Raw genomic sequence first — 24,325 nt, forward strand, 5'->3', positions numbered from 1 at the left:
ATTTAGGCTGGGTTCCCCCAGAAGCGGACTCTAAGGAAAGAATTTGTGTGTAACTGATGACTCCAGGATGCACTAAAAGGGAAGTGAGGATGTGAGACGAAAAGGAAGCCTATGCAGGGTGCATTTATAAACCAATTACCACTGTGGACAACTATGTTTATTTCTACTGGAGACTTCTGAAAGATGGCATGCAAACCATTATCCCATTCAGGGGGTTAATTCTCAAATACGTATTCAGTTGTGTCATTTCTCTGGTCAGCAGGGACGCTGGATATGTATCCTCTAATCCCCACACACTATTTGCTGAAAGCCACTCCTTAGCATTTCAAGGACAGCGAAGGCCTCAAGCAGGTGCTTGCAATAAGACTCCTACTGGTGGCATGTGCGGGAATGGTGACTGCCAGGGAATATGGGAGCGGCACTGACACCTTCTGCTACACCCCTGATGGTTCCTGACTGGCTTCTCTCCTCCCCTTTGGCTCTCAGCAGTTCACCTTATTTTGCCATCTTTCATAGTCCTTGATGCAGTTCCTCTCTTTGCCCCCTCCAGAAGAACTAGCATCTTTCTAAATGGCCTATTAGTTCTAAAATAGAAGCACTTTACTGATTATTTATCTAATTAATAGAGGCAAAAATGTCAGTTCCATTATGATTTTATACCAAAACAGTTTTGTGATACAATCAAAGAAAATACTGGTTGGAGACTCAAATACAAACTTCTATTTATTTTCAACAACAAAAGCAACACAACAAAGAGAAATTAATCCACTAATCTTTAACTCTAACACAGTCTTATCACAAAGCTATCCGCAATAAATAAAAACACATTACTAGTAATCAAGTAAGACTCTTCTTGAGACTCTCTAGGGTTTTGTGTGTATTTTAAACAAAATTGGGTGGTAGATAGAAAAAAAACAAAACAAAAAAAAATACGTGCTAACGACTTGACTGACAAGGACTTGAAGAAAAGACAACCAAGGAACAGGGTCCCCAAATATTAAGTAAACTAAGGGAATATGGGGTTTTCAAAGCAGTTTAGAAATCAAAGCTCACTGGGGGATACAAGTGTTTGGGATAGTCCACGTTCAAGGCCTCGTAACAAAATCTTTCCGTATTTCTAGATTCTTGACTTAAAATCTATCACAATGTAGAGGAGCTTCTGCCAAAGGATAGGAGGCTTCTTATTCATGTTCCTGCAAAGACCTGTCTCCTCTCCTAAATTTTCCTCCTTTGACTTGGTCACTAGCTCCTGTCACCAGCATGACAGGGGTTCCGTTCCAGAAAAGGATTACTACTACATGGATCAACCTCTTTCTGGTTTAGACTTTCCTTTCATAAACACACTGATACTGCCAGGAACAGCTCTAAATATATCCAATTTCTCTTATTTTTATCCTCCTACCAACCCGGCTTGGCTACAAAATCTAGGACTCAGAGCAATGACAGCATTGGTCAGAAGACAAGTGTCAATTCCAATATAAGAATCTCTGAAGTTCAATGGTCACAAATTTTTTTACCACTTCATCTGCCATACCTTTTTTCTTTTCTCATTATCTTTGCAATTATTTCTTTCGAAATTCAATCCTCCGAGCTACATTCTGAGCACCAAATTTTTTGATCAATGCATCTCGGGTATCCTCATCATCTTTTTGTAAATCTAAGTCATCCTGTCGAGACCAAATGGGATATCCATCAGCCCTCTGACCAGATTCTAAAAAGGAGGTAGTAGCCTCCAGCTCACCACTATTTTTTAGGAAGGCCTGTGTAACTGTTGACAGATCCAAGTTAAACTTTTCCATTAACTGCCGGATGATCTTAATGGCAGCTCCCACCTCTGGTGGAGAAACTTTTTCTTCTTCTTCTTCTTCCTCATCAGGTTGTGTTTCTGAGTCTTCCTCAGGTGTGGGTAGATCGTCATCACACATTGTTATGTGTATTTCAAAATCAGGGGTCTCCTCCTAGAAAAAGTAACGAATAAGACCAATCTAATTACCAAATCACACTTACTCTTGCAACATTTGGCCTCTCCCAATTACCACCTCTTGCCCTTTTCTTCCAATCACACTAGACTTCCTCCAGTTCCTCTAATATGCCATAGATCTTCTTATATTTATTCGTGCTGGATGTATGTACATACGTGTGAGTATGTGTAGTATCTACATATATGTATGGACTGGGTAAGGAAGAGTGTGCAGGTGTGCGTGTGCGTGTGCACACACGAGTATGTATATATAATTAATTCTGGTATTCCAATAGAACATTAGAAGCTACACTGAATGTGAAAAAATATATATATGAATACACATACACACATGTATGCATTAATGTATTTGTTTAAAGCATTACTTCGTTCCCAGGTTATAAGCTCCGTAAGGGCAGGAATTGTATCTGTTTTGCTCACCATCACATTCCCAGTGCCTACCAATGCCTGCACATAATAAGTACTCAAAAAACATTGCTGTATGAATATATTAAGGCCTCCAAGCCATACTAACTATATTCAGGCACATTATAAAGTATGTTACATGAGAAGAGACCTATGTAGGCCCTGTCTGGGAGTTGTTGAGAACATTTGAAAAGTTTTTGGAAAATGAACCAAATATCAAATAATGAAACTCAGACCACAAAAGGCAACAATCCCTAAATTCTGCCAATTCTTATGCATTCCTTCATTCACCAATTACAGAAACTTAGTAAGAAAAATTAATTTAAAAGATCCTTTTTCTTGAAGAATATATATATACATAAATAATTTGGATTTTTTTAAAAATTACTCATTATTTTATGGTTCCTGCCTTTCTTTCTATAAAACGATGATTAAATATGGGATTCCAAGAGAGTATTAGAAGCTAGACCAAATATGGAAGAGATAAAAAAAATTCCCAAAAAGCTCTAAATAAACAAAAAGCTAAACTTGCTTAATAAAACTAAATTCTTTAAAAAATTATGTTTATGTTCCTGAGAAGCATAAAAACATTTTTAAAAGATAAATCCACAGTCTTAACTTGAAAAACTTACACTGAGATCAAAGTACTCAAAATGGGATACTTTATACTGCTTAAAAAATAATTCTCCCCAACTGCTCTACCTCTCCCCGTCAAGGTTTCCTGCCAAAAAACTAAAGCTACATGCCTGAAACCTAGATCAGTTCCATTTTCCATTTTCCTCCTCTACCTTGAACTTCTCTTACCTTTCCAGGCCTTGGGTGTATAAAAAGGGTAGATGGGATGACCAATTTCAAAGAATGAAGGCATGGAAAAAATGAGTTAAATCTAATTAACATACCACAACCTCCTCAAATTCCGGGGTGGTTTCTATATGCGTCTTTTTGACTGCTTCTTCATTCTCCTGGACCTCTTCCTTTACAGATTCTTCTTCAGGCAAGTCTGGAGTTCTCTTATTCTGTGGCTCTATTAAAGGAAACAACAGCACCAAATTAGAATGAGCCTCTTTCACATAAAACAAAAATACAGTGCATGCTTTGTAAACTCTGGGCCAAAAGTGAGCCTGAACTTTTTGTCTATTAGAAGATATTTGTCTTTGATCAGAGGATAAGAATAACATAAGGCATGCATGTTCAATAATTTCTACTAGTTTCTGAAAAGTTGCACTATCCAAATGGTGATAATTTTTCTAGGATCTGACATGTAAAATAAAAATACTCTTGAAGTTTAATTCATTTTTTGCTTTGTATTGATAGATTTTGCAAATTAACAAAACTGGGCAATAAATCGGGTTCTCTCAGGATTCTTTGGCAGATCCTGAGATGGAGGTTAGTATGTAAGGTGTTTATTAGGGAGTGTGCCTAGGAAAACCCCTATTGAAGAGAAGAAAGCAGATGGGCAGACAAAATAGCTGTGAAATAGTACCAATAGGACCTCAGCTAAAATGAAGCTAGGACGGTCCTTTAGAGTTGACCAAGTTGGGGCAAGAGAGCCAAGACTTTATATAAAACTCTACACAGATCAGTCACACCAATCTACCACATACCACCTACAGAAAGACCCCTAAAGCTAAACATACTCTTGGTTCCCCTTTACTCTTTGTTCTCTGAGGATTTAACTTTGCTCTTTTCTACCTAACAAAAACTGAACGTTAAGGGGAAGCATGAGGGGAGTTTTTTTGTGATGGAACTGTTCTGTATCCTGATTTTTGGTGGTAGTTACAAAAATCTATACATGTGTTAAAACACGTAACTGGAAAACGGTATGGCAGTTGCCCAAATATTAAGCATAAAATTACCATATGATCCAACAATTCCACTTCTGGGTATATACCTCCCAAAAATTAAAGCAGGGTCTCAAACAGATATTACTATACCCATATTTATAACAGCATTATTCACAACAGCCAAGAAACACAAACAACCCAAATGTCCATCGATAGATGAACTGATAAACAAAATGTGGTATATACATAGTGGAATATTATTCAGCCCTAAAAAGGAATGAAATTCTGACATGAGACATTATGCTAAGTGAAATAAGCCAGACACAAAAGGACAAATATTGTATGATCCCACTTATATAAGGTAACTAGAGATCAAATTCATGGACAAAAAGTAGAATGGTGTTTGTCAGGGGATGAGGGGAGGGAGAAATAGCAAGTGTGTGTTTAATGGATATAGAGTTTCAGTTTTGGAAGATCAGAGTTCTGGAGATGGATGGTAGTGATGGTCACCTGACAGTACGAATGTACTTACAACACCTAAAAATGGTTAAAGTGGTAAAATTTATGTAATGTACATTTTAGACTAAAAATTTTTTTATTTTTTTAATTTTTATTTTTCAGTTACAATTGACATTCAATATTAGTTTCAGGAGTACAGCATAGTGGTTAGACATTTAAACAATTTACAAAGTGATCCCCCTGATAAGTCTGGTACCCACCTGGCACTACACATAATTACCATATTATTGACTATATTCCGTGTTGTACTTTACACCCCTGTGACAATTTTGTAACTACCAATTTGTACTTCTTAATCCCTTCACCTTTTTCACCCTCTGCACCCCAACCCCCTCCCATCTGGCAACCATCAGCTTGTTCTCTGTATCTATGAGTCCATTCCTGTTTTGTTTATTTTGTTCTTTAGATTCCACATATAAGTGAAATCATATGGTATTTGTCTTTCTTTGTCTACCTTATTTCACTTAGCATAATACCCTCTAGGTCCAGCCATGTTGTTACATTAAAAATAAATTTGAGGGGGCCGGCCCAGTGGCTCAGGCGGTTGGAGCTCTGTGCTCCTAACTCCGAAGGCTGCCGGTTCGATTCCCACATGGGCCAGTGGGCTCTCAACCACAAGGTTGCCGGTTCTACTCCTCAAGTCCCGCAAAAAATGGTGGGCTCCGCCCCCTGCAACTAAGATTGAACACGGCACCTTGAGCTGCCTCCCGGATAGCTGCTGGTTGGAGCGCATCCTCTCAACCATGTTGCCAGTTCGACTCCCACAAGGGATGGTGGGCTGCGCCCCCTACAACTAGCAACGACAACTGGACCTGGAGCTGAACGGCACCCTCCACAACTAAGATTGAAAGGACAACAACTTGACTTGGAAAAAAGTCCTGGAAGTACGCACTGTTCCCCAATAAAGTCCTGCTCCCCGTCCCCAATAAAATCTTTAAAAAAGAAAAAAAGAAGCCTTATCTTTAAAGATAAGTGCTGAAATAGATAAAATGGTATGATGCCTGGCATTTGTTTCAAAATAATCCCAAATGCCTGGATTGAAAGGTATAGGTGAAAAAGAATTGGCCATCAACTATAATCAAGTGAAATCGGTTGACAAGTATATGCAGTATAGTTCATTTTACTACTCTCTCTACTTTTATAAATGTTCAAAATTTTCTGCAGTAAAAAGAACAAATTGTGATTCATTCTCATAATAGAATACAATGCAATCAATGAGGAAAAGAATGAGGCAAAGTTATGCATAGACACACAAAGACTTCAAGATCAGTAAGTTAAAAGAAAGCAAACTGTAGAACTGATTTCTAGTATGCTAGTATTATGAGCAAAAAGGACATATAACAAGGAAGACAGTAGTGGTTACCCTGGGAGAGGAACCAGAAGGAGTATGGAGTAGGGAGACTTAACTTTTCATTATGTACCCTTTTGTTCCCTGAGTATATCTGTAGGATAAATTCCTAGAAGCAATATTGCCACGTTTAAGGGAACAAGCATTTTAAACGTTGTTAGATGTTTTCAAAGTGCCCTCCAAAGAAATTATACCAATTTCCTTCTATTAATAATGTAATGTAGGAGTTTATTTGTTTTCATATACCTCACTAACTTTGGGTATCACCCATTTTGTTAATTTTTGACAATTTGATAAAATGTGACATTTCCTTCTTCTGGTTTACTGTTTTTAAAAACAACAACACACACATTTATTATTTCACAGTTTCCATGGGTCAGAAGTCCAGGCATGGCTTATCTGGTCCTCTGCTCAGGGTCTAGTTTCTTTTTATTTACTAACAATATTTCTGTGTTTGTTTATTGGCCATTTATTTCCTTTTCTGGAAACTTCTTGTTCCATTTCTTTTGCTCATCTTTCTACTAGCTTTTCTTTTAGTTACTAACGTCTGCAAGCTCTTTGGACGTCAAGGGAACTAACTCTGTTGCAATGTAGTGGGAGTATTTCCCAGTTTGCCCTGACATTATATCATGAGAAGCTTTTAATTTTAAGTAATCAAATACATGAAACTTTTTCTTAGTCTTCTTGGTTTCAGAACTATCACCATGCTAATATTAAAAAGTACATGCACATTTTCTCTTAGTCATTTTAGGATTTTAATGTTTACATTTAAATAGCTGATCATCAAATATTATTTTGAGTTGGGTGAATCTAGATTCATTTTGTCCCAGGTATCAAATGGCTTGCCAGTAGTCCCAACACCACTGATTTAAAAGCAAGGCTCTACATGATCTACTTCACCCATACACCTAGCCTAGCCCTGTGCTCATTCCTAGAATTCTCCTTCTTGCTTACTCTGTTCCAGCCCAACTGATCTCTGTTGCTCCAAGAACACAACATTCATATTCCCACATCAGGGCCTTTGAAATTATTCCCTCTGCCTGGAATACTCTTATTCAGATAACCCTCTGGCTTACTCTTTCATTTTCTTTGGTCTCTGCTCAAATACCAGTTTATCACAGGAACCTTCCCTTATCACCCTATAGAAAACAACCTCCTCCCCAACCTTTACCCTGATTTTTCTCTTTAGCACTTACCACTTCCCAGCTACCATGTTAAGCTCCATGACCACAGGACTTTTACTTATTGCTATATCCCAGCAGGATAACAGTGTCTGGCACTCAAATATCTGTTGAATGAATAAATCTGATATGTCACTTTTACCAAAAACAAAATTCCTACTAAGCATACTAAACGAGAAATATATGTTACCTCCCCAGATTTCAACTGTTACAAGGAAACGCCACATAAGAGAAGTGGGGAAAAGACATGCCTCTAAACAAAAGTGTTTGTCAATTTAAGTTGTCAATAGCCGTTATATAAAAAATGAAGCATCTTAACGACTTTGCACTGTGTTCTAACCCTGAATCTCAACATTCAATTCAATTGTGTTAAAATTTCACCAGGAAGCAAAGACTCTTGTGTGACTACACATTCAATTAAGCCAAAACATGAAAACAAACTGACCTGGCATGCCTTTAAAACAGTTCATACTGAACCTACCTGAACATATAAGTATTTTTTAGAACTGGTGGTTGCCAGAGGGGAAGGAAATGGAGAGATGGGGGGAACAGGTGAAACAGATGAAGGTGATTAGGAGGTACAAACTTCCCGTTACAAAACAAGTAAGTCACCTGGATGTAATGTACAGTACAGAGAACGTAGTCAGTAACTTTGTATGGTGACAGATGGTGACTAGATTTATTGTGATAATTCCATAATGCATAAAGATATTTAATCACTGTTGTTCACCTGAAATTAATATATTATAGTTCAACTTATAATTCAATAATTAATTAAAATGACTCTCCAAAAAGATACCCACAAAGCTGGTTCCTCCCGCCCCCCTTGCCTCTAGGGAAGAAAACTGGAATCTGATACAAGGGGAGAATTTCCTATATATTTTACTCTTTTTGCACATAAATGTCAAACGGTGTCAATATCCTAGTTATTGAAAAGGAAACGGAAATTAAACTTGAGATTAGAAAATGGTGCAATTTTACCAAACGACGTTAACCAAAGAGGCCAAAATGGACGCCAGGAAGCGGGAAAGGCGCCCCGCCCCCTTCAGCACGCTCGTCCTCACCCCCGCTGTCAGCAGCTTCCGGGTCTTCCTCCGCTTTCCGCTTGAGTTTCTGGCAGGACGGGCTGACTGGGGCGTCCCCCAACAGGTACTTATCCTCCTGGCCCCGCAGGTGCTTTAAGTAGCGGTCCTTCAGGGACTGCCACGAGTGCTGGGTGAGCGAACTTTTCTCCATCGCTTTCCACAAAGCGTTGCCCGTGACGGAGCTGGTTGAGCGGGCATTTTCCTTCACGTACGTCAAGATGGCCACATCGTCCGCGTCCGTGAAGACGATCCGCCCCGTGAGCGACGGCCGCTCAGCCTCCGCGGCAGCAGCGCCCTCGGCCTGAGCCCGGGTCTTTGTCTGTGGGGCCTGGTCGGCCGCGGGGGTCAGGCCCAGCCGATAGGCCTCCAGCTCGAGCCTCTCGTTACGCTCCACGCAATCTAGAATATACTGCGTGGAGATGAAGTCGCCCGAGGCCTCGTACGCCGCCTCCCCTGGCTGGGCCAGCAGCACGGCCCCGGGCTCCTGCACCCGGCACAGCGTACCGCCACCGTGCAAAATGAGTGTGGAGAGCCGGCGCTTGGCCGGGCTGGGACGCACGTAAAACGACATGGAGCTGCCATCTTCCCTCACGAACAGAGTCGAGGAATGGGTGGGCCCGTTGGGGTCTTTGCCCAGATCCATCGCCTCCGCCATAGTTAATGCCCGGAACTAAAACACAGAACATGGAACACAAGTAACCTATTGCTCCAGATGCCGCTGCCGCTAAACCCCGCACTACGCCTGCGCGGCAGTAGCAACTGTGCCCGGCCCCCGGAAGAGGCGGGGCTTCCAGCGGTGACTTGGAAATTGCGGTAAGACCTTGATTTCTTTCAGGTCTCACCCTTTGGCGAGATGGCTGCAGTGCAGCAGGCTGAGGTGAACGTGGACGAAGGCGAGCCCAAACTGAGCAAAAAGTAAGTGTCGCTGTGGGTCGTTAAGGCCTGTGCGGCCGGCGAGTCCGGGCTGGGAAATGCCTCGAGGTTCCGGCCGAGGTTCTAGTGGGTACACACACGCCGCAACGTAGCGGCTACGTGCGAACTACATTCCTCAGGGAGTCCCGGGGTGCAGGGCTGGCGGGTTCCCCCCACTGTCGTACTCCTGAAGTAAGAGAATGCGAAGAACTGAGAGGAGACGAAAGCGAAATTTATTCCTTCCGAGAAATGCATTTCTTGTACTGTTAAGCCACGCCCCGATAAGGAGATTGGAAAAATGTTAAATACCCCGGCTTTTCAGAAAGACTTTCATTTTTCTTGGCCTCACTAAGGCCATTCTGAACCTTATCAGGTCTAAAACTACCGTGCGTCTATCCATGTGGGTTATTCAAAGGGTCTGTGAGTATTGAAGGAATGACCAATGTGTGGTAGTAGAGACTGTCGTACTCAGCCAAGCTGCACTTAGTATTGCTGGATATATCACCCCAAATCCTTGGAGTGTGAAGGTAAATATAAATAAATCAAGATTAGCCACCCTTTAACGATGTCTTATATTCTGTATATACTATACTCCCTCTTAACCAGCGTTCTTCACAGGACGTAGACAATGATTTGAATAGCCTTTCTCAATACTCCCAAGAGAGGTACATAAAATAAATAGTACCATTCCAGAGGCATAGGAAAGAAGTTAGTTATAGTAGTTCATTACATGTAATGGGTGCTTGAGTGCATTAGGGCTCTCACTGAACCCTGATGGAATTGCACTCAACTAGTAAGAAAAATGAGAAAGGAAATAACCTAAATTTATGGTTTGATAGCACCCTAATATGTTATCTTGAGAGTTGTCTGATGGATCTCTCTGTTTGGAACCAGGTCTTGTATTTCTGCCTTTGGGAAAAATAGGACTTTTGATCTGTTACATCAGTAAATGAATTTTACGGTTGTAAATCACAGATACCTCCCAAGCAAGGTCTCCAGTTGAGGAGACAATTTTATGGTAAATTGAGGAAACTGGCCAGTTCCTTTCTACTGACTTTTCTTAGATTAATTGCATCTACCACTTTTTTTTTTTTTTTCTTATTAAGGAGGGCACAGCTCACAGTGGCTCATGCAGGGATCAAAACGGCAACCCCGGTGCCATCAGCACCATGCTCCAACCAACTGAGCCAACAGGCTACCCCCATCTACTACCTTTTAAAGCCACTTTTATTTGGCAGGCACTGTGCTGGAACTATACAAACTTTTTGTCTAATCTCAATAATAACCTTGTAAAGGAGGTGTTCATGTCCATTTTTCAATTTAATAAACTGAGACTCCGGGTGATGAAACACATTGCTGAAGTGTGCATACCTAAAAGTGTGCATTCCAAGCTTTGTATACTTCCTGCACCACACCTCACATTGTCATAAAGAATGTGCTGTTGGTATAATCTAGTGATATGGGCTAAAATAATTTTATTAACATTTCCTTCTATTTCTTAACTGTTCGTGGAATTTCCTTTGGATCCCCAGTGAACCCCATTTTATGCCAACTATATTCTCCAAGTGTAAAAAGACGGCTGCTTGACAGGTGACTCATTTCCCAGTGAAAGGCCAAATTTGTTTGAATACAATAAGGAGCAAGATCCCTGTAATGCTGTTGCCTTTCCGTGTAAACATCATGTCCTGAAATTCTCTTCCACCTTCTTTCCAGAGTTCCAAACAAGTCTTATCTTTGACTCCGGTGCTTTTGTGTGGCTTACTTTTAGTTTCATTTAGAGTTTGCAGTTGACAATGACATTTCCTGTTTCCCAGTGCCAAGAGAGAGCCAGGCGCCAGGGACTTTAGAAATACTGCTTTATGTCCTTTCTCCCATTTTCTAGACTGTTGTGATCATTTCTACCTGTAAGCTATTGATTGACTTGCTAGTCACTTTTGACCCTGGATATGTACTTTTTTACCATAACCAGGACTGAGAATATTGTCAGTTATGGTTGCAGCAGAGTAAGTGTTAAGAGTTGCTCTCAGTTAAGAGGGTCTTAAGTAAAATTGGACACTAAAAGATTTTGCAACCTCCCCCTTCCCCAATCCGTAAGAGTAGGAGTTCTGGTTGGGTGTGTATATACTGTCTGTCCCATCTGACACCACATCTCTGTTTCCTGTTAGGTGGTGGTAATCATTAGTTCCAGGGTGTTCTGCCATGTTGACGCAAGCTGCTGTAAGGCTTGTTAGGGGGTCCCTGCGCCAAACCTGGGCACAGTGGGGGCAGAGGGAGCTGCGACTGTGTCAACTTGCTCCTTTCACAGCGCTTCACAAGGACAAGGCACTTTCTAATAAAGGAAGGTTGGTGCCCATTACCTTCTTTATTGTGTGGGAGCAAAGTCCTTCCCTTATAAGTCCTTATTTGTTAAGCCTCTGGCTAATCATTGCATTTGTTGGTAAGGAAACAAAAAGCCCTGCTACCAAAACCAATAGTCTTTTCTCATTTTCTCTTTAATAAATTCAAATTCTCTGTCTTTAGATTCTTGAGATGACTTGTGGATCTTATTCTAGAACAGTGCTGAAACAAAACCCTTCTATGAATAAAGAATTTGTAATGCAGGTTGTTTTCGTTTTCCTGCCTTTCTGGAATTTGTTTGCTCCTGAGATTAACTTGGTTTCTAGTCTTATTTCTATTCCCAGAACCTTTTTGGATTATCCTTGGGATTGATTTAATATAAAAAACAACCACTATTTGAATAGGATTATTTATTAATGCTAAGAAAAACCAAATAGGATTAGATGCCTCCTGACTGAATTACAGCACACTGTTAACATTGGTGGTTTGAAAGAATGAGCAATTCTATTTAAATAATGAGGGTATCTCTCTCTACCCAAATCTGCTTGGTTTATGGGTTCAGATAGGAAGGTTTCAGATCATAAGGGATACCGAGTTGTATGAATCACTTTACTTTTTGAGTCTCAGGTGACAAGTATTATACCAAGAGTGGAGAGTGAGGAATTTGACCAAATCTGTAAGGTTTCTGTGCTGGTGCAGAGTGAAGGGTTAAGCTAGTGAGGGATACCTAGAATAGCTCACATTTACATGCTTACTAAATGCTAGGGACAGGGTCATCTCTGTACATACATTATTACTGTCTATTACCCATTTTACAGATGGGGAGAAGTTAAGTCACTTGCCCATGGTCACATAACTGATAAGTCGGTGTGTCAGAATTTAGCCCCAGGCAGTCTGACTGCAAAGATGGTGTATTATCCCCTACACTGCTGCTTTATGCACTGTTCTTCCAAGTTTGTTGTCAGAGTCAGACTCCAGTGGGCAGAGTGAGACCAGTACTGAAGGCATTGTCAATGCACTGATCAATGCTGTGGGAGAGATTATCAGTGGAGTGTCTTCTTGAACTCTGAAGAGCCACCCTTCCCCACCCCAGACTAACCCACTCCTCGGGCATGGGTGGGGAGGGGTGGCAGACAGCTGGAGATGTATCCTTACCACATCAGGTCTGGTACTCAAGGAACTTCATATTCTGCAGAGGATACCGAACAGTTAAGATTCAGTCCCTGGCCTCAAGGCGCTCCCTAGCCTGATTAGCTTGAGAAAAGCCTATCTTACTGATTTTCTGGAAAACTTATTTTCCTGTTCTAAATGTAAACTAACGTGTAGGAGTTTTCTTTGTCCTGGTGTGTCTTGATTTTAGTTGGGACCTAAGGCCAAGGACCTCAGACTGGAAAATAGAAATTGAAAAAGAGCTTTCTCAATGCTTATTTTTTCTTTGTCTCACATATCAAGTTGAGTGACCAAGAGACTAGAAGTGGGGGTGCACAACTGTGCAGGAGCATTTCCTTCAGGCTGTTCATCATTTTGATAAGTGGGCTGTGGGGCAGAACATAGTAGAGGACTCTTCAGGCAAATATCACTTTGAACATTTTTGTCTTCCCAATAGTGAGCTAAAGAGACGCCTGAAAGCTGAGAAGAAAGTAGCAGAGAAGGAGGCCAAGCAGAAGGAGCTCAGTGAGAACCTAAGCCAGGCCAATGCTGCCGCCCCCGGCCACACCACTAACAGTGACGTGGGTGCTGAGGAGGAGAGCCTGGACCCAAACGTGAGTCTCTGGACCACCACCCTGGCGGGGCGGGGAAGCTTCTGATGGCACTTGGGGCAAATCCCTTGGGACCAGTGACTAAGACGATACATAGGAACTGGAATGGGCACTGGGCCCTGGGTCATTGTAAGAGGATGAGCAAGGGCCTGCCACTCCATTTGGTTAAAAGCACAGGCCATAAGCATTCTTATCAACTCCCAACAGGCATTTGACAGAATCTAGTACTTCCAAGTGACTGATTAATCTTTCTTGGAACTGTTGGGCCTTATAGCAGTCCCAGAGAAAGTTCTCCCTAAAGATAGGCTAGGGTATACTTTAGACCAGAGACTGGCAAACTGTGGTCCTCAGGCCAGATCCACTATCCCTAGGCCCCCATCTCATCCCTCCTGCCTGGTATTGAAATAAAATTGTATTAGCACAGCGATGCTCATTTTTAACATCCTCTAGGCCCCATGGGCCTGCCGCAGAGAAAAGTCTAATGTGGGTGCTAAGTGGGAAAGAGCCTAAGTGACTCCATGCTGACACATCCAGAAAAGTAGTAACCCAGGCCACCTGTACCATTTAGGCAGAACTCCAGTTCTTCTTTTTGTTGAATTCTTTCTTTTAAGTACAAATCTCACTCCATATCCAATCCTGTGATTTCAAGGGTGGGAGGTAGTCAGTTAAGAAACTTGAGTGTATTGGGGCCACTCTAAAGCATAATACAATACTCTGCTAGATGGACCACTGTCCTGACCAGGTTCAACTTCTCAAAGGCATTTTCGTGTTTGTGTTTATATTTAAATAGCAATACTACAAGATCCGCTGCCAGGCAATCCACCAACTGAAGGTCAACGGAGAAGACCCATACCCACACAAGTTCTATGTAGACGTCTCACTCACTCACTTCATCCAAGAATACAGTCACCTGCAGCCTGGGGACCACCTGAGTGACATCACCGTAAAGGTGGCAGGTACGAGGACTCCATGTCAGTTTGCTGAGCCCCCATAGCAGGGGGGCCTCTCCAGCAGCACAGAGGAAGGTCTGGGTTGGTCTTGCTCTCAAGCAGCCCTTAATTTACAAAAGATTAAATCCTATCTTTTATTTGCCCCCCCCCCAAAAAAAAAGTAAAAGTATTAGTTGCAGAAAATTTAGAACATTCAAAGAAGCAAAGAGAGAAAGGTTTAATGATCCATAATCCCAACACCCAGAGAGAAACCCCTGCGAATGCCTAAATGCCCAAGTCTTCTTTAAAGTCCAGTAATTTTACTAAAGGCTGTCTTCTTGTTACTTATTCTGGGTCAATATTCTCAAGTACACAGTATGCCCTTTAAATGTGTATTTTCAAGTCTTTTCATTTTAGGAAGTTTTTTTCTCTTTATACTTTGATTTTTAATTTTATCCTCCATTCTAACTTGTTTCTCTTAAGGCATTCTTTGTTGTATTCAGTAACTGATTTCTTTTTAGTCTTCGTTTCTGAAATATTTCATTTCTAATTTTTTCATGTGTCCCCTCATTTCTTAGTTTTTCTCAATCTGATTTGTGTTCTTTCATGTTTTGTGTAACTTAATGTTGCTTAGCTCATTGTGAAATAGAATTTTTTTCTGTTTTTCTAAGTATGTCTTCTTGAGTGCTTTCATTGTCCATAAGAATGTTATTCTTATCTTTTTTATTTAATAGGTTCATATGGTATTTGACCTAAATACTTCTATGTTGCTTGCTTATTTTTATGTGAAATTAGTTTTCCCAAATGTTACAAGGAAACGTGGTTCAGATAGCTTTTCCAACCTCACCAAACTAGCTCCCTCTTCTGTTGTTTTTGTGAAGTGTTTAGAACTATAAAGCAGCTTGCTCTCGGAGATTTCCAGGCTCTCAATCCCCTTCATATTTGCTGCATCTTCTCTTTCCTTTGTCTCTGTTTTCCTGGTCTTACTCAATTTTGTGGGGCCTTGGCCTAGAAGAGATCCGTGGCTATTAAATTTAGAGAGCTTCTGGGGGCTACATTAAAAGGGCTTCATCACCTAGACCTTCTTAATGTGACCCATTATACTCTCATATGGCAGTGGGCAGAGCCCCTCCCAATTTCAGCTGCTGTCCTCCATTTGGCCTGCCACACTTTCTAGTAAATACCAATGGCTGTTTGGTAGATTTCCAGTTCTCAGACAATTCATTGCTCCCTACATGGAGGTCTTGGGGCTCTTGGTGGTTTGCCCCATTGCTTATATTTGGGGATTCTTGGGACTATCTTCCCACATAATTTTCTTGTAAATTCTGTCCATGGCTTTTTGGCTTTGCCTGTCTAGTTGTATTTTGTATTTTTATGTGAGAATTCAGGAAGATCCAAAACTATGCTGCCGCCAACACCACTCTCTTCCAACATTTAGTTAACATCTTTAAAACCAGATCTGCCTACACATCGTTAGCTGGTTTGAATGGGGATCCAACACTGTTATGAAGACAGAGGTAGGGCTTATGCCTCAGGCTAAAATCAAATTGTTCTGGTTTATGTTGTGTCTGGACACAAAAAATGCAGAGGGAGCTTTTTTGGCACTGATATCATGAAATGGCTTCTGCTTCTATCAGTCAGTATTTTTGCTATTCTTTTTCTAGGTAGGATCCATGCCAAAAGAGCTTCTGGGGGAAAGCTCATCTTCTATGACCTTCGAGGAGAGGGTGTCAAGTTGCAAGTCATGGCCAATTCCAGGTACATAGAAATAATCCAATTATATGGTTTCTAGATTGGACCAGAGCAACATGTTTGGGAACAAAGTCCCATGTGTTCTTCTCTTCCCCTTGGTATTTAAGGTTAGAAGAAGTGGTTTATGGTTGGGTAAGGCTCAAGAGAGAATAAAAAGGCTACATGGTCACCTGGCGAGTGATGACTGCTCTCGGGTTGTGTAGCAGTTAAAAATAAAAGATAATACTTTTTAATAGTTGACCTTGAATCTGAGATTTTTCTTGGGCTCATATTAACCAGGCATTAACAGTTTAGTGAGGGTTCCAGAGTAAATCCGTGGTCAGTTTTAATTTGGAATGTTGCATATTGAATTACATTTTCCTTTCACTCAGGAACTATAAATCGGAAGAAGAATTTGTTCGTATCAATAACAAACTGCGTCGGGGAGACATCATTGGAGTTCAGGGGAATCCTGGGAAAACCAAGAAGGGTGAGCTGAGCATCATCCCCTATGAGATCACACTGCTGTCTCCTTGCTTGCATATGTTGCCTCATCTTCACTTTGGCCTCAAAGACAAGGTAAGCTCTCATGGCCTCCTAACTGTGGTTTATCATCATACCACTGAATCAGACGTATTAGTGATCTCTGTTTTTGGTTTAGGAAACACGATATCGTCAGAGATACTTGGACTTGATCCTGAATGACTTTGTGAGACAGAAATTTATCATCCGCTCTAAGATCATCACATATATAAGAAGTTTCTTGGATGAGTTGGGATTCCTAGAGGTGATGGAGAGTTCCTTACCTGGCATGATGAGCTGCCTTCCTGTGCTTGCCTCTTACTATACCTTCCCTTCACCATGGCAGATACTGTGTCAATATCCTTCATGTTCAATGAAAAGTCCTCTTTTGCCAATGTCTTTGTACCACCTTGTTTATTTAATGCCCTAATTAGGAGGGTAGGACCTGACTTCTAAGATAATGCTCAAAGTGTAAGGCCATCCACACACTCACGAAGCCACATTCAATGTGTTAATGACTCATTCTGCTTTTTTGTAGCATTAAGAAATATATTTTAGGAAAAAAAGGGTGAGTGCATGTTATTATAAAATAAATTCAAATAATAAAGAAGTAAACAGAAGCAAAACTGAAAGTCCCCTTTTATTTCTAACTAACTTCCCAACTTGCTTTTGATATGTATCCTTCCGTGCCATTTACTCTGCATATATACATGTGTACCGACACATATTGCAAATGGGGTACCTGTTTTGAAAGTGTTTTATTTTATTTTAAACATAAATGAAGTCACTATATGTATTATGGACCTTTTTGGGGGGTTTTTCCACCTAATATATTCTGGAGCCCTTTGCATGTCTGTCTCTCTTGCTTTCTGATTTTCTCCTATAAGGTTTCAGTGAACATCTTTGTGCTCATTTGCAAGTGTTTCTGTCAGATGGATTTCTAGAAGTAGAACAACTAAGTCAAAGGATAAGCAGTTCAATTTTTAGTAAACACTGCACATTACACTCAAAGGCTGTACCCCATTTAGATTCCCACTTACAGCTTGTAAAAATTTATGGTACAGTAAGTCCTCCCTTAATGCTGTCAATAGGTTCTATGATTTTAAGTAAAACAACATATAGTGAAAGCTTTTTCCCACAGGCTAATTGATATAAACAAGAGTTAAGTTCCTGTCATTGTTACAACTAACATTAACAAAACACAGTTATTCAAGGACCTGCTGTACTCTATTAATGGTGTTTGGTATTAATAGAAATTGAGGCGCTATTCTAGAAAATCAAGCTGTCTCTACTTTTTTGTCAAACATTAGCACATTATTATTGAACTTGTACTTGGGGTTATAACAGGCCTAGATGATATCACATGCAAAGCATGAGCTATCCCCAAGGCCTCTGTCCAAGGACTAAATGTTTGAGCTCCTCTGTCCGAGGACTAAATGTTTCTCCCTGTCTTTTAGATTGAAACTCCCATGATGAACATCATCCCAGGAGGAGCTATGGCCAAGCCTTTCATCACCTACCACAATGAGCTGGACATGAATTTATATATGAGAATTGCTCCAGAACTCTACCATAAGGTAATCAAGAAGAAGATGCCTGTTCCCTTAGAGCAGAATGCTAGAAAACCATTGGCTAGACAAGTGCAGTCAGAAATAAGAGAAAGAGTGAGAGTAGAACAGCCAGGAGAATAAATACCTTAATTTGTTTGATACTTCTAGAATTTCTCTACAAGATCAGTAGAACATTGCAAATCAGAGGGCAAAGGGGTTGCCTTTTCTAGGTGTACAGATCCTCCTAACCTTTGGTTTCCATTATACTTTTAAGTTTATAGTTCTCCTTAAATTAGATCTGATTTTAGTCTTTAGTAGAAGATAGAGCTTAATCTCTGTCTAGAAGTTGGAAATAACTACCTTCAAATCATCAGAGTAAATATCGAAGACTATCATTCAAGATTCTTAGTTGCAGACAACAGAACCCGTTCTAATTACTTTAAGCAAAAGAAAAAGGTATTCACAAATATAAGGACTCTCACAATTTCTGGGAGAATTAGAGAGTTAGGCTTGGAGACCACATGTTTAAGAATGATTCTGAATCATGTCACTGGGCCTTCTCATGGAGAACCCAGTATCTTTTTCACTAGGCACAGTTACCACAGCTCATAACCCTGGCACCTGGCACAGATCACTGCCCATAGGACCTCTGTAGTTACTACTTCTAAAAACTGGTATCTCTGGCCCCCCTTTGCCAGAAGGAATTCTGTGCAATACCTACATCTTCTTTCAGTAGTTTCCCCATTGAAGTCTCATGGGTGTGTCTGATTGGTGGAATGTTTGGGTTACGTGTCTGCATCCTAATCCCAAGACAAGCTTCTTTCTTGGGGAGGCTCGCACTCACAAGATGGGGGACACCCCAGACAAAAGAGTATTCAGAGGTCCTGGACAGCCAAAATAAATGATTACTGTCCACTACAAAGGCCTAAAGAGAATAGAGTACTCTGCATTTAGGTAGAAACCTGAGATGTGAAAACCAAGTTACAACTTTTATAGACAGAAACTTTCCAGAGTCATTAAGGCACAATTAGCTGCTATGACCATGGCCGTGTGTTACTAGATGCTGGTGGTTGGTGGCATTGACCGAGTGTATGAAATTGGACGGCAGTTCCGGAATGAAGGAATTGACTTGACTCACAACCCTGAGTTCACCACTTGTGAGTTCTACATGGCCTACGCAGACTATCATGATCTCATGGAAATCACAGAGAAGATGATTTCAGGTGACCTTGCCTCTTTTGACTTTCACACGTGTGTGAGGGGCTAGTGTGCTGCTTTCAGGAGGACTTCCTATTGGTCTGCTTTAAATGAGATTTCTTTTCCCAGGAATGGTGAAGCACATTACAGGTGGTTTCAAGGTCACCTACCATCCAGATGGCCCAGAGGGCCAAGCCTATGAGATTGATTTCACCCCACCCTTCCGGAGAATCAGCATGGTAGAAGAGCTTGAGAAAGCCCTGGGGGTGAAGCTTCCAGACACTAGCCTCTTCGAAACTGAAGGTGAAGTGACACACTCCTCCATTGTGTGACCCTCCTTCCTGTTTAGCTCTGAATTGGACTGGGTCAGGGCTAGAATTTCCCACAGTTATCTTTGTGTACTGTTTTACTGGAGTAGTGTGATCATTCTTCTGTCCTAACTTGTACATTTATATTACAGAAACTCGCAAAATTCTTGATGATATCTGTGTGGCAAAAGCTGTTGAATGCCCTCCGCCTCGGACCACAACCAGGCTCCTTGATAAGGTGAAAAGCCATGTACTTCAAGTACCTGCCTTCATCCAGTGGTAACCAGCCCCCTACTCCCTATGAAGGTGAACTAGAAATAAGAGAATTAACAAGTTTTGTTGTACTAAGCTCTGTGCCCAGTTATCCCAGTTACCCCTTACCAGTCATTGAGGAGTTGAAGATAAAGCCCTCTAGCTCCAGGTGTGGGTGGGAGCTGATTCTCTTCTACCTAGACTGGAACAATGAAAATGCCGTTGAGAAAGCATCTCTAGCTCTGCTTTTCTTTTTCATTAAGCTTGTTGGCGAGTTCCTGGAAGTGACATGCATCAATCCTACATTCATCTGTGATCACCCGCAGATAATGAGCCCTTTGGCCAAGTGGTAAGATAAGACTGCCCACTTGGTGTTACTATATAACACCAAAACTTAGTAGTATAAAACTACAATTTATTCATTCTCGAGATTCTGTGGGTTCATTGGGTAGTCTCTCTGTTCTATATAGTGTTGACGAGTGATTATAATAATCAAGTGATTATTTTCAACTGGGAACTGTCGGCATCTTGCTTCTCCTCCACGTGGGTGTCTCTGGGAGCATAGCCTGGGTTTTCTTACATAGCAGCTGGGTTCCAAAAGGAAGCATTCCAAAAGGATAAACCTTAGTGTGCAAACATATCAAGCTTCTGTTGATGACCCATTGGCCAAAGCAAGTCGTATGAGCAGCCCAGAGTCCTTGACAGGGACTACAGAGGGCATGAGTGCAGGAAGTATGATTCTGTGTATCGCACACAGGCTGGTTGGGAAGATAATTAGAGCTTCCATGTCTGTCTCTCTCTAACCCTCACTATTTTACCAAGTGATATTTGATGCTAAGAATGTATGCAGACTCCGGTAACACTTGAGTCAACTAGAATCCAGGAACCTCCCTTTGGTCTCCTGTCCCCAGGCACCGCTCTAAAGAGGGTCTGACTGAGCGCTTTGAGCTATTTGTCATGAAGAAGGAAATATGCAATGCCTACACCGAGCTGAATGACCCCATGCGGCAGCGGCAGCTTTTTGAAGAACAGGCCAAGGTAAGGAAGAAGAATGAGCAAAGGCACGTAATTCGTCAGTGTGCATACTCACCAGGAAGTCAATTTTAACCCTCATCTGTGTCATTTTCTGCATCTTTTGGTCACTTCAACAGAAATGAAGGATAAAGCCATGGGTTTCACTGGAGGAAGTCACATATCAAGATTGAGAACTTGACTAGTTTGGCCCTAGAATTTCTACATACAGAGAGCTTTCAGCATGATTATCTGTGTGGGGAGTATGACACTTGTCTTGAAAATACATTTGCCTAACAAGAACACAATTTTTCTCAGTTGGTACATTTATTGAGTGGCTGGGGGATGAGAGGCAGATAAAGGTTAGTGAAGACAGAGCCCCCACAGGCTGCCTGCACTAACATTGCCACTGGTGGGTAGTCTCAGGAAATGGGAGAAGGACTCTTAGGAGTCATCAGAGTCTCTGAAAATCAGTCTCACTGATTCTCGGTGAGCTGAAAATCACTGAAGCTATTTTTATGTCACAGAGAGATTTGCATGTGGAGCTATTTTTTTGTCACAGAGATTTGCATGTGTTCTGAGGTAGATTTCATCAGCCCTGACCTCCAGGTCTTTGAAAGAAATGGGTCTATCTTGGACTTACAGGGCAACCTAATTCCCAGCAAGTGCTGGGTGTCCAGAGCATGCTGGAATGGTCATCCCCGTGAGTGTTTTAACGTGCTGACTTGGACACAGACAGTGCAGCCCAGGATAGTGTCACTGTTTGGTTCTCTTCTCTTTCAGGCCAAGGCCGCTGGCGATGATGAGGCCATGTTCATAGATGAAAACTTCTGCACTGCCCTGGAATACGGGCTGCCCCCCACAGCTGGCTGGGGCATGGGCATCGACCGAGTCACCATGTTTCTCACAGACTCCAATAACATTAAGGTACAGCGACCCTCCATGTGCACACTGCTTTGACGGAGCCCCACTGTGCTGGACGCAGGGCATGGTGGGCCTGGAGAATAAGAACGGGCTTTGGGCTGGAGGGAGGAGCAGGCAAAGGAGTGACGTGCAATGCCACGGGCGGGCCTCTGACCTTAACAGAATTTGGGGGGTTTTCTACGTTAGGCACAAGGAATACTAACTGCTTACATTTCTTGAGGATCCAAAGAACATGCTAAGCTCTCGACATGCGTTACCTCATTTAACTTGTCAGCCCTCTGTGGTGTAGAAACTGTTGTTATCCCATTTTTATAGATGAGGAAATCAAATTTTAAGAGAATCCCCTGTATTTATTGATCCTTTTGACATGTACCCTAGGCAGTGCTATGCATGTGTTCTTTGCCATACTCTATAATTGAGAAGGACTGAGTTGAATTATAAGAACATATCTGTCTTTTCAGTTGCGATGTGCAGATCTCTGGGTTTTGGTTGTAACAATAACCAGAGGCAAAATGAATGGGTGGATAGCTGTGAAAAAACAACAGTGTTCTTCAAAATGCATTTTCTCTCCTGTAGGAAGTACTTCTCTTTCCTGCCATGAAACCGGAAGACAAGAAGGAAAATGTAGCAACTGCTGGTTCACTGGACACTACAGCTGGCACTTCTGTCTAAAAAATAACTGCAAGTCACATAACTCAGGCATCTTTGTATTTCTGCGAAAGATTAAGGACTGCAAGGGAATTCTTGTATATTGCTATCCATTTACTATTGCAATTCAATTTGCTTGTAAAAGAGAGAAAAGGAATTAAGAACTCCTTTTTTTAAACTCCCTGTGTTACCAAATAAACCGTTTTTCTCTACTCTTGACCTCATCATTCTTTGCCTTTGGAATGTCAACTTTTTTCTCAGGCTGCTAGCCTAATGTTTAGGATTATACCACTTTATTCAACAAATTATATTAATGTCTGCTGTGTGCCAGGCACTGTTCTAAGGAATTAGGGACACAGCAGTGAACAAAAGCCAAGTCCCTGCTTTCATGGAACTTAAATTCTTTATTTAGGGGTGGGGTGGAGGGATGGGTGTAAGCAGACAAGAAACAGGTAAAACATGTTCTTTCTGGTAATGGAAGCAAAAGCAGAGTAAGACAGAGTTGCTACTTTAGAAAGGTGGATGGGGACAGTGCATTTTTAAATATGTGATCATGGAAGACCTCTCCTAGGTAAACGTTTCTCAGCGATCTGAGAGAAAAGAGCAATCCAGACTAGAGGACCACATTTTGGAGGAACAGCAAAGGTTCTGGTGTGGCTAGAGGAGTGAGTGGAAGTGAGTGAGGGCTGGATCCCACAGGCCCGCTCCCCCCCCCCCCCCAAAGCCATGCAGACGAGTAGTTTATTATGCGTGAGATGGAAAGCCATTGGAGGGTTTGAGCAGAGGAGTGTTTTTAACAGATTATTCCAGTTAGCATGTGGAGAGCAAGAGTGAAAGTAAGGAGACCAATTAACGCTATTGCAGGGGGCTGTGGACAGATAATGGTTTAGACTTGGGTGGTTTAAAGTAGTGGCGGTGGTTATAAGTTACTGGACTCTGCCTGTGTTCCTGAGGTCAGCAGAAATTACTGATGGAATATGGGTTGGGAGGAAAAGAGGAGTCAAAAATGATTTCAAGGTTTTGGGCCCGAACAACTGAAAAGTAGATGTATTTACTGAGATGGGAAAGACAGGCAGGGCAGGTTTGAAAGGGAAGGTTGAGCATTTGGTTTTGTATATACTAAGTTTGACATGCCTCTTAGACCTCAGGTGGGGATAGCATGTTGACTAGTCAGTCTGGAGTTTTATTTTCAGCTCAATTCAGTGGGGCTAAGAATATGACAAGGGTCTGGCTGAGGCCCTGCTGTTGCAATCGAGTCCCTGATCCCTGACACGGAGGCAGCTGAGGGAACCTTTTTTCCAGTGAGTCAACAAAGGACCTATTTTTGCCCCTCAGCAACACATCTGCACGCACCTTGGTCTGGGACATGCCAGTCTACTTCCCCAGAGGTTTCTACTTCTGTAGCTGATCAAATGATCTAAGTGCAGAATTACCTAACAGGGAACTACTTCAGGGGTCTCGAGCACCTTCCCCTACCCCTTACTGTTCCTGAAAGATAGGTTCCAGGAGCACTTGGCAGTGATAGTAGATGACCGAGTGATATTTCAGAAAAAAACATCTCCACATGGGACATTCTTCAGCAAGGTGGTGGTAAGTAAACTGAAAACAGTCATTTCACCAAGGGGGAAGGCACAGCGTCAAGATAAGGTAACATTACCACTGTACCTTCAATGCAGGCCATTGGGAAAGGCATGTGGATTAATGAGGTCACAAGTGACTGGTAAAGAGCTGTTAAGTAGGCTGGGGGCAGAAGCCAGCTCTCTGGCCTCAAGGAGGCTGGGGATAGAGACCAACTGAAGCAGCAGTGGAAAGCTTTGTGGGTTTGGCAGGGAAAATGACAAGATGAAAGCTAGAAGGATTATAAAGTCCTTATTACCTCCTCAAACAGTTGAAGGCTCACAATTTGTTTACTGCTGTGTTGGAGTAAACAAAGTCATGGTC

At 41.7% G+C, this 24,325-nt stretch overlaps 2 protein-coding genes across 6 annotated transcripts; one reads left to right on the forward strand and one right to left on the reverse strand.

Annotated features, from left to right (window-relative positions):
• Positions 1-710: 710 nt before the first annotated feature.
• Positions 711-9,069, reverse strand: TERF2IP (TERF2 interacting protein). Its single transcript, XM_019710866.2, has 3 exons — positions 8,283-9,069; positions 3,286-3,410; positions 711-1,958 (listed from the first exon to the last, which is right to left on the reverse strand). Exons 1-3 carry the CDS (start codon positions 8,956-8,958, stop codon positions 1,563-1,565), a joined length of 1,197 nt encoding a protein of 398 aa, XP_019566425.2. The 5' UTR covers positions 8,959-9,069; the 3' UTR covers positions 711-1,562.
• Positions 8,259-22,596, forward strand: KARS1 (lysyl-tRNA synthetase 1). 5 transcript variants are annotated; one of them, XM_074314552.1, is made up of 17 exons: positions 8,305-8,367; positions 9,139-9,218; positions 9,589-9,742; positions 11,381-11,557; positions 13,159-13,315; positions 14,103-14,268; positions 15,906-15,999; positions 16,365-16,551; positions 16,634-16,759; positions 17,952-18,071; positions 19,105-19,267; positions 19,371-19,544; positions 19,702-19,787; positions 20,065-20,150; positions 20,713-20,839; positions 21,596-21,739; positions 22,313-22,596. In XM_074314552.1, the coding sequence occupies exons 4-17, from the start codon at positions 11,415-11,417 to the stop codon at positions 22,406-22,408; spliced, it is 1,869 nt and encodes a 622-aa protein (XP_074170653.1). In that variant the 5' UTR covers positions 8,305-8,367; positions 9,139-9,218; positions 9,589-9,742; positions 11,381-11,414; the 3' UTR covers positions 22,409-22,596. The 5 variants fall into 5 exon arrangements, with proteins under 5 accessions (XP_019566416.1, XP_074170653.1, XP_074170652.1 ...); XM_074314551.1 differs by lacking the exon at positions 9,589-9,742 and having other exon boundaries at positions 8,322-8,367; XM_019710852.2 differs by lacking the exon at positions 8,305-8,367 and having other exon boundaries at positions 9,110-9,218; positions 9,569-9,742.
• Positions 22,597-24,325: the final 1,729 nt, after the last annotated feature.

Source organism: Rhinolophus sinicus, linkage group LG11, assembly GCF_036562045.2.
Source record: "Rhinolophus sinicus isolate RSC01 linkage group LG11, ASM3656204v1, whole genome shotgun sequence".
Lineage (NCBI taxonomy): Eukaryota > Metazoa > Chordata > Mammalia > Chiroptera > Rhinolophidae > Rhinolophus > Rhinolophus sinicus.

Coding starts and splice junctions, on each gene's coding strand:
- KARS1 (XM_074314552.1), top strand. CDS start 11,415: ATGTTGACGCAAGCTGCTGTAAGGCTTGTTAGGGGGTCCCTGCGCCAA. Junction 14,269..15,905: donor CATCACCGTAAAGGTGGCAG/GTACGAGGACTC, acceptor TTCTTTTTCTAG/GTAGGATCCATGCCAAAAGA. Junction 16,760..17,951: donor ATGAGTTGGGATTCCTAGAG/GTGATGGAGAGT, acceptor CCTGTCTTTTAG/ATTGAAACTCCCATGATGAA.
- TERF2IP (XM_019710866.2), bottom strand. CDS start 8,958: ATGGCGGAGGCGATGGATCTGGGCAAAGACCCCAACGGGCCCACCCAT. Junction 3,411..8,282: donor GGAAGCTGCTGACAGCGGGG/GTGAGGACGAGC, acceptor TTCCTTTAATAG/AGCCACAGAATAAGAGAACT. Junction 1,959..3,285: donor CGGAATTTGAGGAGGTTGTG/GTATGTTAATTA, acceptor TACTTTTTCTAG/GAGGAGACCCCTGATTTTGA.